This window comes from Pundamilia nyererei, unplaced genomic scaffold, assembly GCF_000239375.1.
Source record: "Pundamilia nyererei isolate P.nyererei 1_Seehausen unplaced genomic scaffold, PunNye1.0 scaffold00286, whole genome shotgun sequence".
In the NCBI taxonomy this organism is placed as follows: domain Eukaryota; kingdom Metazoa; phylum Chordata; class Actinopteri; order Cichliformes; family Cichlidae; genus Pundamilia; species Pundamilia nyererei.
Genome location: NW_005187687.1, coordinates 563,555 through 578,064, shown reverse-complemented (window position 1 = coordinate 578,064; position 14,510 = coordinate 563,555). Strand labels below are relative to the sequence as shown.

The following is a 14,510-nucleotide window of genomic DNA, read 5'->3' as shown; positions in this document are numbered from 1 at the left end:
GTGTCTTCAAACCACAGAGGTTGGTGGAAATTACTGTATTCAGTTATGGAAGGGGTTAATAACTACTTAATGAACACATTAATAGAAGTAAAAGATCAATAAATCTAATCATCGCTTTTACCAATAAACTCACTGGACACCTTATTAACTACCTCGCTAGCATAAATTCCCCACACCATTGCCCCATCATCAGTCTGAACTGTTGACACACCACAGATTGTAGATCTGTGCTGCCATGTTTTTTACACCAAATTCTGACCCTTCAGTCTGAATTTTACTGAAGATATTAAAACTCATCAGTTTATCCAATCATCTGTTACTCAATTTTGTTAAGCTCGTGTGAATTGTAGGACCCGTTTGTTTTGCTGAGCTGACAGGAGCATGAGCCAGTGAAGTCTTAGGCATCAAGGTTCAAACTGCTCTTCATTCAGAGTTGTTTTTCTTCATACCTTGTTTCTAGCAAGTAGTTATTTGAGCTACAGTTGCCCTCCTATAAGCTTAAAGCAGTCTGGCTATTCCTCTGTGACCCCTGCCATCAAAAAGACATTTTAACCCAGAAAACTGCTGCTCGCTGGATATTTTCTCTCTTTCAGACCATTCTCTCTGAAACATAGAGAGTAAATGAGCAGGTTTTGAAAAACAGACCAACCTGTCTGACGCTGACAGTCATGCCAGTTGAATGTCACTTAAGTCTGCTTTCTTCCTCATTCTGATGCTTACTTTGAACTTCAGCAGATGCTCAGTTCGTACCAGCATCTGCACCACCTGATATCATGGTCTTAAATGCAGTGACTTTTTGCCATGTGATTGGCTGATTGGATATGTCCTTTAACGAGCAGTTAATTGTCCAGTGAGTGTATATGTTATGCAGATTTTTTTTTTCTGCTTAAATATAAATGGAAATACAATTTGACAAAAAAAAATTGAAGTGGGTCATCTGTAGCAGTGGTGTCCTTATGAATATACTGTGAGAGTAATAAAGAGAGTGCAGCTCAGACTTGAGTTATTGCAGGGTATGTTTTTCTTTGCAAAACTAATGCACGGAGTGGTTAAAATAAATAAGATTCTTTTAAAAACACAAAACAAATGCATTGTTAAAGTCTGTCTGGATTTTCACTTTTTTATACCTATCACCACTTTTTGCTTTTTTTGCCTTGCTTTGTGTTTTATAGTCTGCCTCCAGTGTTTGCACTGCACTTTGTGGAGGGGCTCCCTAACAACGATGTCAGTACGTACACCTTCAACTTCAAGGGCAGAAACTACTCCGTCACCACTGTCATACAGTACAAGAGTCACCTGAAGCACTTTGTCACCTGGACTTGCAGCGCTGATGGTACGTATTTGTGTGTGAAATGTGAACAGACGACAGAATTATTTAATGTTGTGCAAATGAGAGAGTATCGAATGTTGAAACTGAGAAATATTTATTTATTTAAAAATATGCCAATTTCAAATGAATCAGAAGCATTTCAAAAGCGGTAGGACGGGGCATGTTTACCACTTGTTGCATCAGCTCTCCTTTTAACGACAGCACGTTGCTGTAGATCAAAAATAAAGTTGTTTTTCCATTCTCGCTTGATTTTAGATGTTCAGTAGATGCTGTGTACAGACTTGTAGTCTTCTAAGAGTGCTCAACATCATCTCTCTTTGTGTCTGAAACAGTTTCTGTGGGATAAATGGTTTCTTTATTGTTACGCAACCTTTTCAGCCTTTTGTTGCCCCTGTCCCAGCCCTTTGATGCATACATTTTTATTTTTATTTTATAAAATCATAAATAAGCATTTCAAAACTAAAGCAATTCTCACTTTAAACATTTGATGTGTCATCTTTGTAATGCATTTTTCCTTATACAAGTTGAATTTGATTAAGTAGATATTTTGAAGTTAGTGCAGTATTTTTACACGAATAAATGAGGTCAAATTAGGTTTTTTGGTTTTTATTAAACTGGAAGTTACATTTAAGTGCTTTTCTTTGTGGTTGAAACACTTAATGGTTGAGTCTGATTTGACTCTGCCGTAGTTTGCCAACAGCACATTCTGCTGGACAGTTCATGCAAGAGAAGAACCCTATTTGCTGTCTATTTCACTGTCATTTAATAATTAGATTTATTTAATTATTTTATTTTATTTTGTATCTAGCTTACCGATTTTGCAAATGTAACGTTATTGTGATGTGTAGCTATTTCTTTCACAAGTTAGATAATTAACTAGTCTGCAGTATGCTTTGAATAGATTAGACATATGGCAGACTGTGTTGTGCAGAGTTGCTCTTGGAAGAGACCGTAATTCTGCATTATTTATTTTGTTTTATGTTATTTCAGTTTTTCTTATTCATTGGTCACGTAAAACAAACCCTTGACATAGACAACCAAGTTGAACCTGCAGCATTTTGCTGTAACCATTTGTTGTGCTTTTTTTTTTTTTTTTTAAATTTGCAGGCTCGTGGCTGGAATATGATGATTTAAAATACCCTGACTGTAAGACCCACCAAAAGCTTCAGGTCCCTGCTAATGAGATGCATATCGTCTTCTGGGAGGTGGAAGACGACAAAGAGCTTCACATCTGTTCTTCCTCCTCCACATCTGCACTCTCTGACAATGAGAGAAACAACAGTTTAAATGAAGGTTCGGTAGCGGATGGGGTGTTGGTTCACAGTCCAGATCAGTCTCTTCTTATTCCTCATAACGACACCGACATCATCTGCGCTCTCACTGAAGACACCAGCAGCATCATGGACACAACAGTCATGGCAGGCTTTGATACTTCCATAGGTGCCACCACTTTGCTTGACACCTTTGAGGGCCTAACCCACAGTGAAATCATTACGCTCACACTGGTTGAAGTAAAACCCGATGTAGAAATGCAGTCTTTAAACAACAACCACAAAACTCTAGATCTGACCACCGCTGGTAAGAATGACATTCTTGACAGCTCTTCTGCTGCTAAAGGTAATAAACTGCATCACTGTCCCAGTGTTGACCTTCCCTCCACCTCAAGTGATCCCGACTCGGGGGACGGCTCGTCCAGCGATCCGACATTTGTGCCCGGTGCCAGGAGAGGACGAGGGAAAGGAATCAGCAGGGGGAAAACCGTCAGCAGAGCAAAAGGTAAAAAGGTAGCTTCATCAAAAGTAGCTTTGCATACTTCATCATCGACATCTTCAGAGCCCTGTGGAGTAAACCGTGTACAGCCTGTGGTCCCTGATACTGAGGATAAGAGTCCATCTACTGAAATTACACAACAGGGTTCCCTCATGTCTTCTACTGATAACCCACCCCTCTCTGCCAATGAGAGCGATCCCACATCAGCATCACTACTAGATCAGAATTCTCGCTGGTCCTTCCTGCTTAGCAAACATCCACTAAACCAAGTTCAGAAGTCCACTGCTAAGTTTGCCCCTGCATCAGACACACAATTAAAGCCCCCTCCTCCTCCTCCTCCTTTTCACTCTACCCCCAACTCTGTGAAGAGACCGCATCTTCCAATGGCGCTCTACCCAAAACCACAACTCCGGACAGAGGACAGCGAAGATCTGCCAGTGAAAGCTGCAGACATGTACGGGGCATTTCGTGCTAAGAGCTTAAACAACCAGAGACCCCTCCTATCACCTACTGTGCAGTCACAACCAGTCACTTCTAACCACCTAACCACCCCTACAGTGATGTCTAGTACGTCCCTGGTTACACCTGGAGCAAAGGCACTCCTTAAAGCCTCTCTAAAGAGACATGGCAGCCATTCCTCAGAGGTTCCTGTAGGCCTCGGCAGCACAGAAGCCTTCAGATACAAACTTAAACTTAAGCAACTCAAATCAAAGAAGAAGCAGCTTGCTAGAATCAATAAGATGTTGGATAAACATGAGGGACTACAGCTCCGACCGGACAGCACTGACTTGGACTCTCCCAGCACTGTCACCTCAAGCACCTACGATGGAGCCACCAGTGACGACTTCCTGTCGGACTTGCTTTCGCCGGCAACAACAGCCAGCAACCTTTCGCCAGACAGCACGGGCTTCTTCGAGATGTTCGCCAATGGGCCTGACGGAGCAGAGCGTGTGGTCGAAGCTGCTGGGAGACCATCAGAGCTGAATGGCGGAATGAACGGGCAACATGACGAAAACTTCCTTGACGAGTTCCTCTCTCAGGCTGCGAGTCATACCCCGACCGACATGGAAACCGAAGCACTCAGCGCACTTGAACTTTTCATTTAAGCTGTGATGTTTACCATTATGTGGAGTTGTTTAACAGCTATACCTTGTCTTTTTTTTTTTTTAGTTCAGATTAAAGAAGGGAGAACTCCTCAATGTGTATTTATGTTTCTGTTAATGAAGGTTTGTAGGTGTGTCATGTTAAATAACAAATGAAATTTGGGGGGGGGTTGTTGCTTTTTTGCATTTTTGGCACTTTGAACTAAGGAACTGGCCATTTGAAGCCAATTAAATTTTGTTTCTGTTTGTGTTGATGTATTACTTAGTTATAACTGTCTTTTAGTGTAAATAATAAATTCTTTATATGATTCTTGTACTTGTCAAAATGTCAGTTATTATGAAAAGGAAGGGGCAGGACATAACCATAACCTCCAACTAGCTTCCTGTTTGAGAAATAAAATATTTATGTTCAGATTTTTCAACTTTAGTTACTTAAAACTTTAGTATTAAATGTAAAATGGGCTGGTTTCAGGTCATTCAAGTACCCAGTTATTGGTTGAGTACCATACTGCACACTTGTTGTTTTTAACAATAAACAATTTAATGATATACCATATTCGCAAGAGAATCTTAGGAAATGCTGGTTGGTAGCGGGTAAATTTACTACCAACCACAAATAATTTGCATTTGTTGGCTGCAGCTTTGTTTCAGAACTGTTTATTGGGTGCATGTTTTCCACAGCCAGCTTATAAGCTTTAAATAAGATACAGCATTAGCATTGGCAACCCTTTGGTTGTGTCATTTATTGGTGAGGAAATTTAAAATTAAGCACTTATTAAAGGAAAGCTGTCTGCGTGTGTGGTCCTGTCGTTTTGTAGGGTGAAGTTTTTATATAAAGCACCCTGCGTCTGCTTACGTGACGATATGTAAAAAAAAAGAAAAAAAAAAAAGAATAAACTCGAGGAAAAAGGGCGTTCCCATACCGGGAGTCGAACCCGGGCCGCCTGGGTGAAAACCAGGAATCCTAACCGCTAGACCATATGGGATTTGCGGCAAGAATCATCATCATATATATATGACAAATGGATAGCAAACGAATCAGGAGATGATAGGATGATAATGATACTTTTGTTCCTGGCGACATGACGTTCCTAAAATAACTTTAACGTTAGCGATTCGTTCCCCGAAAGCTGACACCGAACAGCATGTTTTAAGCTAGCTCCTTAGTCCAGCTCATCTTCACTGGTGTTTGTAAACCAAAGGCATTATAAACATGTTCGGTGTTACACTGTAGGTGTTAGGAAGAGGTGTGCAAAGATATTTTTAAATTAAGAACGACATTAGTCTCTGGATATCTTCGGGTTTGGGGTTTTGTAGGGCGGAGGACGTCTTTATTTGGATTTAGTCGATACGAGAATGCATCAAAGTCATTCAATATAAAGTTTTGAAAAGAGATTTAAAAAAATCAGCGAGGACGTTGCATTTCCTTTGAAAGGCGCACGCAGGTGCTATTTGACTGTAAGTGGGTCAAATCAGAATAAGAATAAGCCAGCTCTATTTTTACTCTACTTTTACTCTTGTAGGATAAAAAATGATTACATTGTTTCTGGGGGGTACCTTCTTTTTAAATGCATGTTGTGTTATACAGTATGCTGTAATTGACGTTTTTCTAGGAAACTAGAAAATAGGTCGGCAATTAATTGAAACATCTGCAAACATACTCGGAATTACTATATATAAGGCAAAAAAAGAGTTTGTACAATTCCAACAAACTTTATTCTTCAACACATCCTGAACTCTTTTCGACAAACTTTCGTAAAGTAGCCTTCAGGAATAACTCAGAAGTCTACCCGAAGGACATTCAAAGCTCTTGTGTGTTGTTATTGCCATGTCTTGACAGCCTCCCTTCCACTGAAACCATTTCTGATGAAACTTCATTGAAGACAATGGGTCGTGAATGGATCGTGAAGGGCTAAATGCATCTCTCGGTGCTGTGTCAGGTGGATTTTTCTTCTTTTTTTGACAGTTTCACATACTGTTCACCCAGAAATGGCCCTAACCAATCTGGCGCCCTAGGCAAGATTTTAGGTGGCGCCCCCCTACATCAGCAGTGTAGTGTAATGTTGTAACAAATAATATTTCTATTAAATAAGCTTTACTTTGCATTTTAATTAACGTGGGATTATTTTTTCCCCCAATTTTTTTTTTTCAACATTTGTGGCACTGGCGTGGCGCCCCCTGATGGACGGCGCCCTTAGTATTTGCCTATACGGCCTATGCCACGGGCCGGCCCTGTGTTCACCTGTTGTAAATTTGTCCTCTACTTGCACACTGTGCTGTAAAATGCTAAGTTTTCAGCTAACAGCTCCTTGGTCACCTTCTTGGTACAAAAATAAAATGTTATGTATGCCAAACTGTGTCATCTTTGACATGTTTCATACATTTAACTAAAGAAACTGGAACAAATGACAAAGTACCAAAATATACTATTTTAAAATAATACAAATAACAACAAATGTATATAGAAAATAGAAAGTCTGTCTCTTTTGAGGCAAAATATAAAGACACGAGGGTTAAATCAAACCTTTTGCACTGTGTTGTATATGTTGACACATTCTCCATGCATGGTCTTGATTATTTATTGCCAGAAATACTTTAAGTGTCTGTTCATAACACTACTCATGTATGTAATTACTGGGAGTAATGAGAGGTGACACATAGCGTAATAGTGATGCAAATAATTTTGCAAAACATCAAGCCAGGCCTTTACATGCAATCCGGTCTTACACAAGCACACAGAGGAAGTAGCAGCAAAGTTGTTTGCAGCCCTCTGTATTAAACCAGAGCATCATTTACATAAAGGGGAAGCCACAAACAAGTGTGTATGTGGGATGGGACAACATGATGTCATGAAGGGAGAGATCAGGTTTATGATTTGCTACTGACTTTAAATACGCCTGTTTGGATGTGAAAGACAATCTTTGTCTCTTTCAGCCCAGCAAACACCTGCTCCTAAAGCTCACAGGATAATCATGGACTCCAACAAAGTGGTGGAAAACATCTACCTCCTGGTCATCGTCACTCTTGTCAGCGTGCTTCAGAATGGTGAGAAACTCTAACCCAGTGACTGGAAATGTACCGCTCACATCACAAATGCTTAATCTTGACTCTCTGTTTTTAAGCTTTTTTCGCACAGAAGGTGGAGAGGGAATGCAAGAACCATAATACCCGCACATCAGCTTTTGAGCGAGTGTCTTGTGCCAAGTGAGTGCTCTTTCTTCAACAATTAGTTCTCTATTGCAACATCAATACCAGCGAACTGAAACAATATCACATTTGTTTCCTAATAGGCTTTCCATTCGGCCTCATAATCCACCAAATGTTAACTCTATCCAGAGGCAGTCCTCATTTGCTTGAACCCTCCCCGGTTGGGGAAAGAGCTGGCTGGCGCTGACCTTATTTGAATACTTGATGGTGAAATAACAATGATGTGTTGAACTCCAGGCCTCGAGGGCCGATGCCCTGCAGGTTTTAGATGTTTCCTTGATCCAACACAGCTGATTTAAATGGATAAATTACCTCCTCAACATGTCCTGAAGTTCTTCAGAGGCCTGGTAATGAACTAATCATTTGATTCAGGTGTGTTGACCCAGGGTGAGATCTAAAACCTGCAGGACCTCGAGGCCTGGAGTTCGACACCCCTGATTTAAGGCCAACCTCTCATATATCTGTTCCATCTATACAGTTGCAATGACATGTCAAGAAGTTTGTTTGATTGATCTTCAACATGCTAATTCATTCCTTTACAAAGAAGCAGAAAAATAGTAAAGCAAATTGTTGTTTTTAATAAACTATGCTTCAACCTTTGTGAAGTACTTGGTAATTTGGAAACTATCATTTCAAAGTGTCTTCCACAACAATTACAACAAAAACCTCACAAAATGCTAGATTTTGGGACTCAGGCGTTCCAGTTCTTCTGCCTTTAACTAATCTGCCATTGCTTCATAGTTTCTTCACACTTGCCTTGAAATGTGCTAATAACAGCTTTTGTTTAAACTTCTTCTCTAGTCGCAACTGCATGGATGCTTACCCCACTTTCTTGGCAGTAATGTGGTGTGCTGGTCTGTGTCTCAGTCAAGGTAATCATTCATGAATGTAAAGGAGGCTGTAAACAGTGCACACCCACACAGGAAACAAAAGCAAACATTCAGAAAAGTGTTTGTTCTCTCCTTGTACAATACAACACAACACAATCCAATATGCCTGAAACGCTGCTGTTTTTCAAAGGTAGAAAGTCAGATGTGCACATGACTTTACTGACATTAACCTTCTGTGGATCATGCTGCTACAATTTAAGGATAAGCTTTAGGCCAAACCGATAAAATAAAATAAAGCACAAGCACAAGTGCTGACATAAAATGCAGTTCCTCTAGTGGCTACTTGAGGCTGGATTCAACAGCAAGTTAGTCTCCATATATTCCCATGTCAGCAGACTGGGAGCTTAAAATACCAACCTGTGGTTCAAGCCAGAGTTGTGGTCCAGAGTTTACATCAACTCATCATGGGAATGAATGTCATGCTAATTTGGAGCTTTTAATGATTTCTTTCAACTGTTCTTTTTTCTGTGTGTAGTGATTTGTTTGAATTTATTTTGGATTCTTTGTAATCCACACATGGTCAAAAGTTTAGATACAAGCTCCAATATATACCCCACTAAAATTTAGCTAAATGTCCCTTAGTAATTTGGACCTCAACCAGATGCTTTTGGTAGCCATCAAGAACCTTCTGGAATAACTCTGGTTGGATATTTGACAAGTCTTGTTGGAAGGATTGGTAGATTGCATTTAAATTGGCTGATTTCCTGGCACCGTCCTGGCTTAGGGTATAGGGTTGAGGTCAGGGCTGTTAGCCTGTTCAATGTTAGCCATTTAGCAAACACACATCGAAATCAGTTTCGATGTGTGTTTGTTATCGTTGTCCTGTTCAAACACCTACCGGTAACAGTTTTTCAACAACTGTGTTTCAACAAGTTTTAACCGTCTTGCTGCTGATTTAAGATGACAGTCAAGAATTTGGATGTAATCCTTCTTTTTCATTATTCCATCCACTTTGTGAAATATACCAGTACTGCTGGAGGCAAAACACCCTCAGAGCGTGATGCTACCACCACCATGTTGGACCTTTTGCCATTGCGAGCAAATAGCTTATTTTATCTCTCGTCTGACCACGAAACTTTTCTCTTTACTTGTTGGCCTGTTTCTCTGTATTGCCTGACCTTACCTAAAATACCTTATCATTAGTGCTGTCAGCATTAATCTCGTTAAAATGACGTTAACGCCATAACCGCATTAACACGGGAAATCTCCGTTAGCAAGTTACTGCGGATCGCCCTGTGCAAGCGCTGCACAACGTCAACGCGTTAGCGCGATCGTTAACGCGTTAGCGCCATGCAGCCCCTCGCACGGGGCGATCCGCAACCTTCAATAGTATAGGATTGGATAACTGGATTTTTCCTCAAAAACAGTGCGTGCAGTGTGAGTTGGTCAGGGTGTTTTGTACTTATGAGCTCTCTCCAGTAAAATGCAAAATGGGCCTACGCTCTGTTTGGGTGCAGATGTCACAAGAATGAAGCACACTATTAGCTGAAATATTACTGTTTGTGCCACAGAGTCGAGATTGACTAAGTGGAAAAAGACCTAAACCATATAAGACCCACAGCGTATTATGAAACCAGATACAGAATCTTTTTCTGTCCTCTGTTTGAAGCTCCCGCTGCTTTCGCTGGGATCATCTATCTCGTCGTCAGGCAGAAGTACTTTGTTGGATACTTGGGACAAACCTCTCAAAGGTAAATTCCTACAGACCCAGTAGCATGTATTCTATGTGTTTAGAAGCAGTATCGCATTAATTTTTCACATCTGTACAGCACCCCAGGTTACCTGTTTGGAAAACGGGTCATCACCTTCCTTTCCCTGATGTGTGTCATTGGCATTGCCAACTACCTGCTGGTGCGCTTCTACGGCAGCGACTATAAAGAATATGTGGAAACCATCACTAACGCTGCAACTGCTCTTCTGCTTATCCCTTAAATGAGTTTGTGTCATGTAACCTTTCCACATGAATAATTTAGCTCCTGGATCTCTGTTGCATTAAAAAACACTGTTTAATAGATTCATTGCATTTTTTTGGAAAAATAATGAAATAATTCTCACAAACAAATATTGATTTGACATTACAAAATCTGTAAACATTTTATTGTGCAGCAGCACACATTTGATCACTATAAAACCCCTCAAACAGTACAACAATTAAAAATCATGTAAAAACAAATATTTGCACACACAAAACGACCTTTATGACATTCAGAAAGTCTTTTTCAGTCCTTGTCAGTAGTTTCCACCCACTGAACAGACAGAAATTCTGGACTCAGATCCTAAAATCTCCAGAGGAAAGCCGTCGGTCTGGCAGGATGATATTTCAACCATTCATCTATTTTACTGAAGATGCAAAAACAAGCTCCGGTTAAAGTGAACAGTTAAACTCAAGTTTGCATCGTTCTTCATCCTCAGCTGGCTCATGTCATTCTCAACTGTAATAAGAACAGATGCAAGAAAAGCAAAGTTAGACAAAAACCTAAAGAGACTCAAAAACATGGATTTAGTTTAAGATCTGATAAGAACAATTAGAGACGCACCTTAAATATTCTTTTGCTGAAGCCAAGCCAGTGTGGAAAGTCAAACAGAGCATCAGAATAATATTTGAGGGTGAAGGAGGCGTCTCTCCACACGGGCTTGACCTTCATGAGGTCGTCAGATATGAGGTTTTTTGCTGCCCAGCTCTCCATTTCTTCAGTCAGGTCAATCTGAAATGAAGGGAAAGGTAACATATAGTGATTCTGAATAAAAGAGGCTCGTGCAACAGAAGCACCATGAAGTCCTGCTCACATCCACTCTGTAGCTTTCTCCAGCAACAGAAGAGATGGTCCCATCCATGCCTCTCTCCAGCTGCCACTTGGTGAACGGCTCGTTGCCGTCGATGCACACCACATACTGCTTCTCCACTGAAATGCAGTTGGGAAAGTTCATGAGGAAAGAGTAAAAAAGGTCAGAAAAGGAGAGAGTTTGCGCAGAAACATGGTGTAAGAAGCAGGCTTTCACTGTAATGTGAACTCCACCCAAATCTGGAGGCCTGCATGAGTCAGCTGTGCCAGCGAGCAGCCCACAGCTGTAACATACGGAGTTGTTTTCACCACTGTCAGCTCTTTGTACTGTGTGTAATTACTGTTAGATGACAGCTTGTGTGTAGGGAAACACTTACCGCTGAGTTCTCTGGCTGCCTTTTTGTTGCTCACTGAGGATTGTTCTTCGCAGGCTGAAATCAGCAGATAGATCTCCTTGGACAGCAGACTCTTCCTCGTGCTGCTGTATTCCCACAAGTTGTGCATTTTCACTTTTCTGTGGCCAAAAGCAAATCAGAAAGAGTTTCATATTCATTGCTTGTGCATATGAACGCATAAATAAATGAATATACATTTGGGTGTGCATTTCTGTCTTTTCTCACCTTCCCAGCGAGTTGTGGAAAACGATCTTCTTCCCGCAGGACTGGAAGTCGTCGATGAGCACCAGGCTCTTCTCCTCGTTGCAGCGGACTCGGTAACCCGATCCGAGAGTCTCCACAGAGAAACCCGGCGGTGGATTTCTCACAAACTCCTCCACTTCTGTCACTCTCATCCTGCTGCCCGACTGCTTGTTTACCGGCATGCTGTCACGTTTTCTTCTCTCACCTCCTGCCGACGTTTATGTGGTCTAGTTGATGGACTTCTGAGCCTTTAGTAACGCCCACCGACCACCAAGTCTAAAGAGATGAACTGATATGATTTCCGCTCCCTTTGAGCCAAAATAAAAGCCTTTAGTTACCGCGCTGTGGAGGTGATCCATAGCTGCTTGATCAGGTGATTCAACCTTTTAACTCATCCTGTTCAAAGACGCCAGCGGCCGATTCCAGCTTCTCAGAAGGAAAGATTGAAGAAGAAGGAAGATTTTGCATAATTGCAGCTGAAATGTATCATAAAAACGCAGTGTCTGTACACGATTAATTAAATATGATTATACGTCTATCTGTGAACGTTTAGAGGGAATAACGTGGTTTGAACTGTTGGCGAAATAAAACACGGTGAAGACGTCGCGCTTGAAATTAATTTGATCCGTTTTTATTAGAATTGTTTTCTAATTGTGTTTTGTAAAATAGGTCAAGCAATTAATCATAGCCCATAGGCAAGGGGTGTTAAACATAGAGCACCGGGGCTAGAATTGAATCTGGCCCACTGAAGCTTTGGAAAATGTATTTCTGGTTTTTCACTATCTAAAGTGAAAATGCGTGTGTGTGGGTGCGTGTGATGTTTTCATAGTGGGCCCACAGTAACAAAACAAAAAAAACTCATAATTTTTTTTTTTTTATTACAGGACATTCTGATCAGTGTGCAATCTCTCCTGTATTTTACAGACCTATTACTTATACTTTATGAGAGTCATGTGGACAAATTTATTACATTTACTACAGCAGCGAAAAAGTGAAACTTGGTGTGTTGAAGTTGTACTTTTTAAATTATTAAAAGATATCTGGGGGATTCAGTGTGTAGTTAAACTTCGGTACACTGTCAGAAACGGGAGTTTCACTGTGGTCTGGCCGTCATATATAGGTTAACTGAGAAAATATGAGTCCTTGTGCTGTTATTTTGAATTCACTTTTGTTTACTTTCCATTTAGTAGAGTAGAGCATGATGGATCAGCTTTTATCAAATGACCTACATACATATGCAGGAGTACGCTTGCACAAACAGAGACTCGGTGACAACACAGAGCATTTTAAAACACTGGTGGTTAATGAATAACCTGCAACCTGTGTTTCTGCTTCATTCCATCACCCTGCCCCACTTATGGGAATTTCTTATCACGTTGCAGGCCCTGTGCTCAAGCTTTGTTTGCCTCTATGAGCAAGTGGTTATATTGTTGCTTTATTTAACTTCAGATCACATTTACAAATCACATATCGCTCATGTTTTGCCATTCCTGCACAGGCTCCAGTCTCTGTTCAAACTTGAGCCACTTTAGAAATAACTAGTTACGCTAACATGCATTGAGAGAGTCACAGTGCTAACCACCTCACCGCTATGCTGCCAATATCGATTTTGATTTACCTGGTAAGGTGGGGAGGCGAACTCTGAGCGGGCTCTCACTGCTGGGGTCAAATGCACCCACTGGGGGACAGTGTGAGGCAGACTGGATCAAAGCACTCACTTGATCTTGATAAATTCAGGAGTTTAAAGCAATTTTGGCAAGTGATTTTTTTGTCTCTGTTTGAAAGGAAGCAGACATTGGTTCATCTCTTTTTATTGCTGTTAACTGATTATTTGTATTAAACTGTTCATTAAAAAACCCCAGAATATCTGACAGCAGTGTTTTGGAAATAGGTTTTCATTATTTTTTATGTTTTCCATTGCATTCTGTAGACAAAACATTTACCCAGCAAAGTGAGAGCTCAGTTAGTTCAGTGCATTAAATGATCAAATGTTGTTGTGTAGGAGAGACTTTAACACTCCAGAGGCTTATAAATGAAATCTAATAAAAGAGGAAATGGAAAAAGAAACACCAAAATCAAAGTAAAAATATGATCAGAGACAAGAAACACACAAAAATATTATAATTCTTCATAAAAGCAAAAAATAAACACATACAGCACATACAGTGCTGGTAGAAGAAATAAGGACTCTCCATCATCATGCAGAAAATGGGAAGTCTCTGAGACAGCAGGCATAGTTATCAAATTCATCTGTAACGAACACAGTGAATTACAGTATGACAGTAATACCTGATGTTCCACACATCATCCATTACATGAGTTTTCACAGGTACACTACAGCAGACACAAAGTTATCTCTAATATTTCTAACTCGCCTAATGGCTCATGTTTTCTGCGTCACAGAGGCAGACATGAGAGTAACAGCTGTCCAGTATTGCCCTGTGGTAGCTGGGATAGGCTCCAGCCCCGTCCCCTGCAAGCCTAATGAGGATAAATAGAGGGAATGGATGGATAATGGCTCAATCTTGAATGAAAAGACAAAAAATAGGGGGAAAAATCAGCCTGTCATCTACACTTTATTTCATTTGCACGAACATTTTCTATCATGTAGACAGAAAAGCCAACAGATCTCATGTTTCACAAGCAAGAAATGTATATTTTGTTAAATGATTGCAACTAATTGCATCTAAATAATCACTGATAAGACCCCTAAATGGTGCTACTCCCTTCATAACCTCTTTTTAAAGGCTATGGATCAAGTGACCTGGTGACCAATTGGTTTGAGTACA

The 14,510-nt window shown here is 40.5% G+C and overlaps 3 protein-coding genes and 1 non-coding gene across 4 annotated transcripts in view; 2 read left to right on the top strand and 2 right to left on the bottom strand.

Moving 5' to 3' along the window:
• Nucleotides 1–4,513, top strand: part of uspl1 (ubiquitin specific peptidase like 1) — a 13,414-nt gene extending 8,901 nt beyond the window's left edge. Inside the window, exons 8-9 of the mRNA XM_005750773.1 lie at nucleotides 1,173–1,333; nucleotides 2,438–4,513. Of these exons, the coding sequence (XP_005750830.1) occupies nucleotides 1,173–1,333; nucleotides 2,438–4,206 (1,930 nt within the window). The 3' untranslated portion in view covers nucleotides 4,207–4,513. The remainder of the gene's footprint in view (nucleotides 1–1,172; nucleotides 1,334–2,437) is intronic.
• Nucleotides 4,514–5,117: 604 nt separating this feature from the next.
• Nucleotides 5,118–5,189, bottom strand: trnae-uuc (transfer RNA glutamic acid (anticodon UUC)). Its single transcript has one exon. It is a non-coding gene; the product is annotated as a tRNA-Glu (tRNA).
• An 851-nt stretch (nucleotides 5,190–6,040) lies between these two features.
• Nucleotides 6,041–10,314, top strand: alox5ap (arachidonate 5-lipoxygenase-activating protein). The gene is made up of 6 exons (XM_005750767.1): nucleotides 6,041–6,143; nucleotides 7,138–7,248; nucleotides 7,326–7,407; nucleotides 8,212–8,282; nucleotides 9,910–9,991; nucleotides 10,070–10,314. The coding sequence occupies exons 1-6, from the start codon at nucleotides 6,101–6,103 to the stop codon at nucleotides 10,230–10,232; spliced, it is 552 nt and encodes a 183-aa protein (XP_005750824.1). The 5' UTR covers nucleotides 6,041–6,100; the 3' UTR covers nucleotides 10,233–10,314.
• Nucleotides 10,315–10,393: 79 nt separating this feature from the next.
• On the bottom strand, nucleotides 10,394–12,049 carry medag (mesenteric estrogen dependent adipogenesis). Its single transcript, XM_005750768.2, has 5 exons — nucleotides 11,704–12,049; nucleotides 11,461–11,597; nucleotides 11,088–11,203; nucleotides 10,838–11,005; nucleotides 10,394–10,732 (listed from the first exon to the last, which is right to left on the bottom strand). The coding sequence occupies exons 1-5, from the start codon at nucleotides 11,901–11,903 to the stop codon at nucleotides 10,718–10,720; spliced, it is 636 nt and encodes a 211-aa protein (XP_005750825.1). The 5' UTR covers nucleotides 11,904–12,049; the 3' UTR covers nucleotides 10,394–10,717.
• Nucleotides 12,050–14,510: the final 2,461 nt, after the last annotated feature.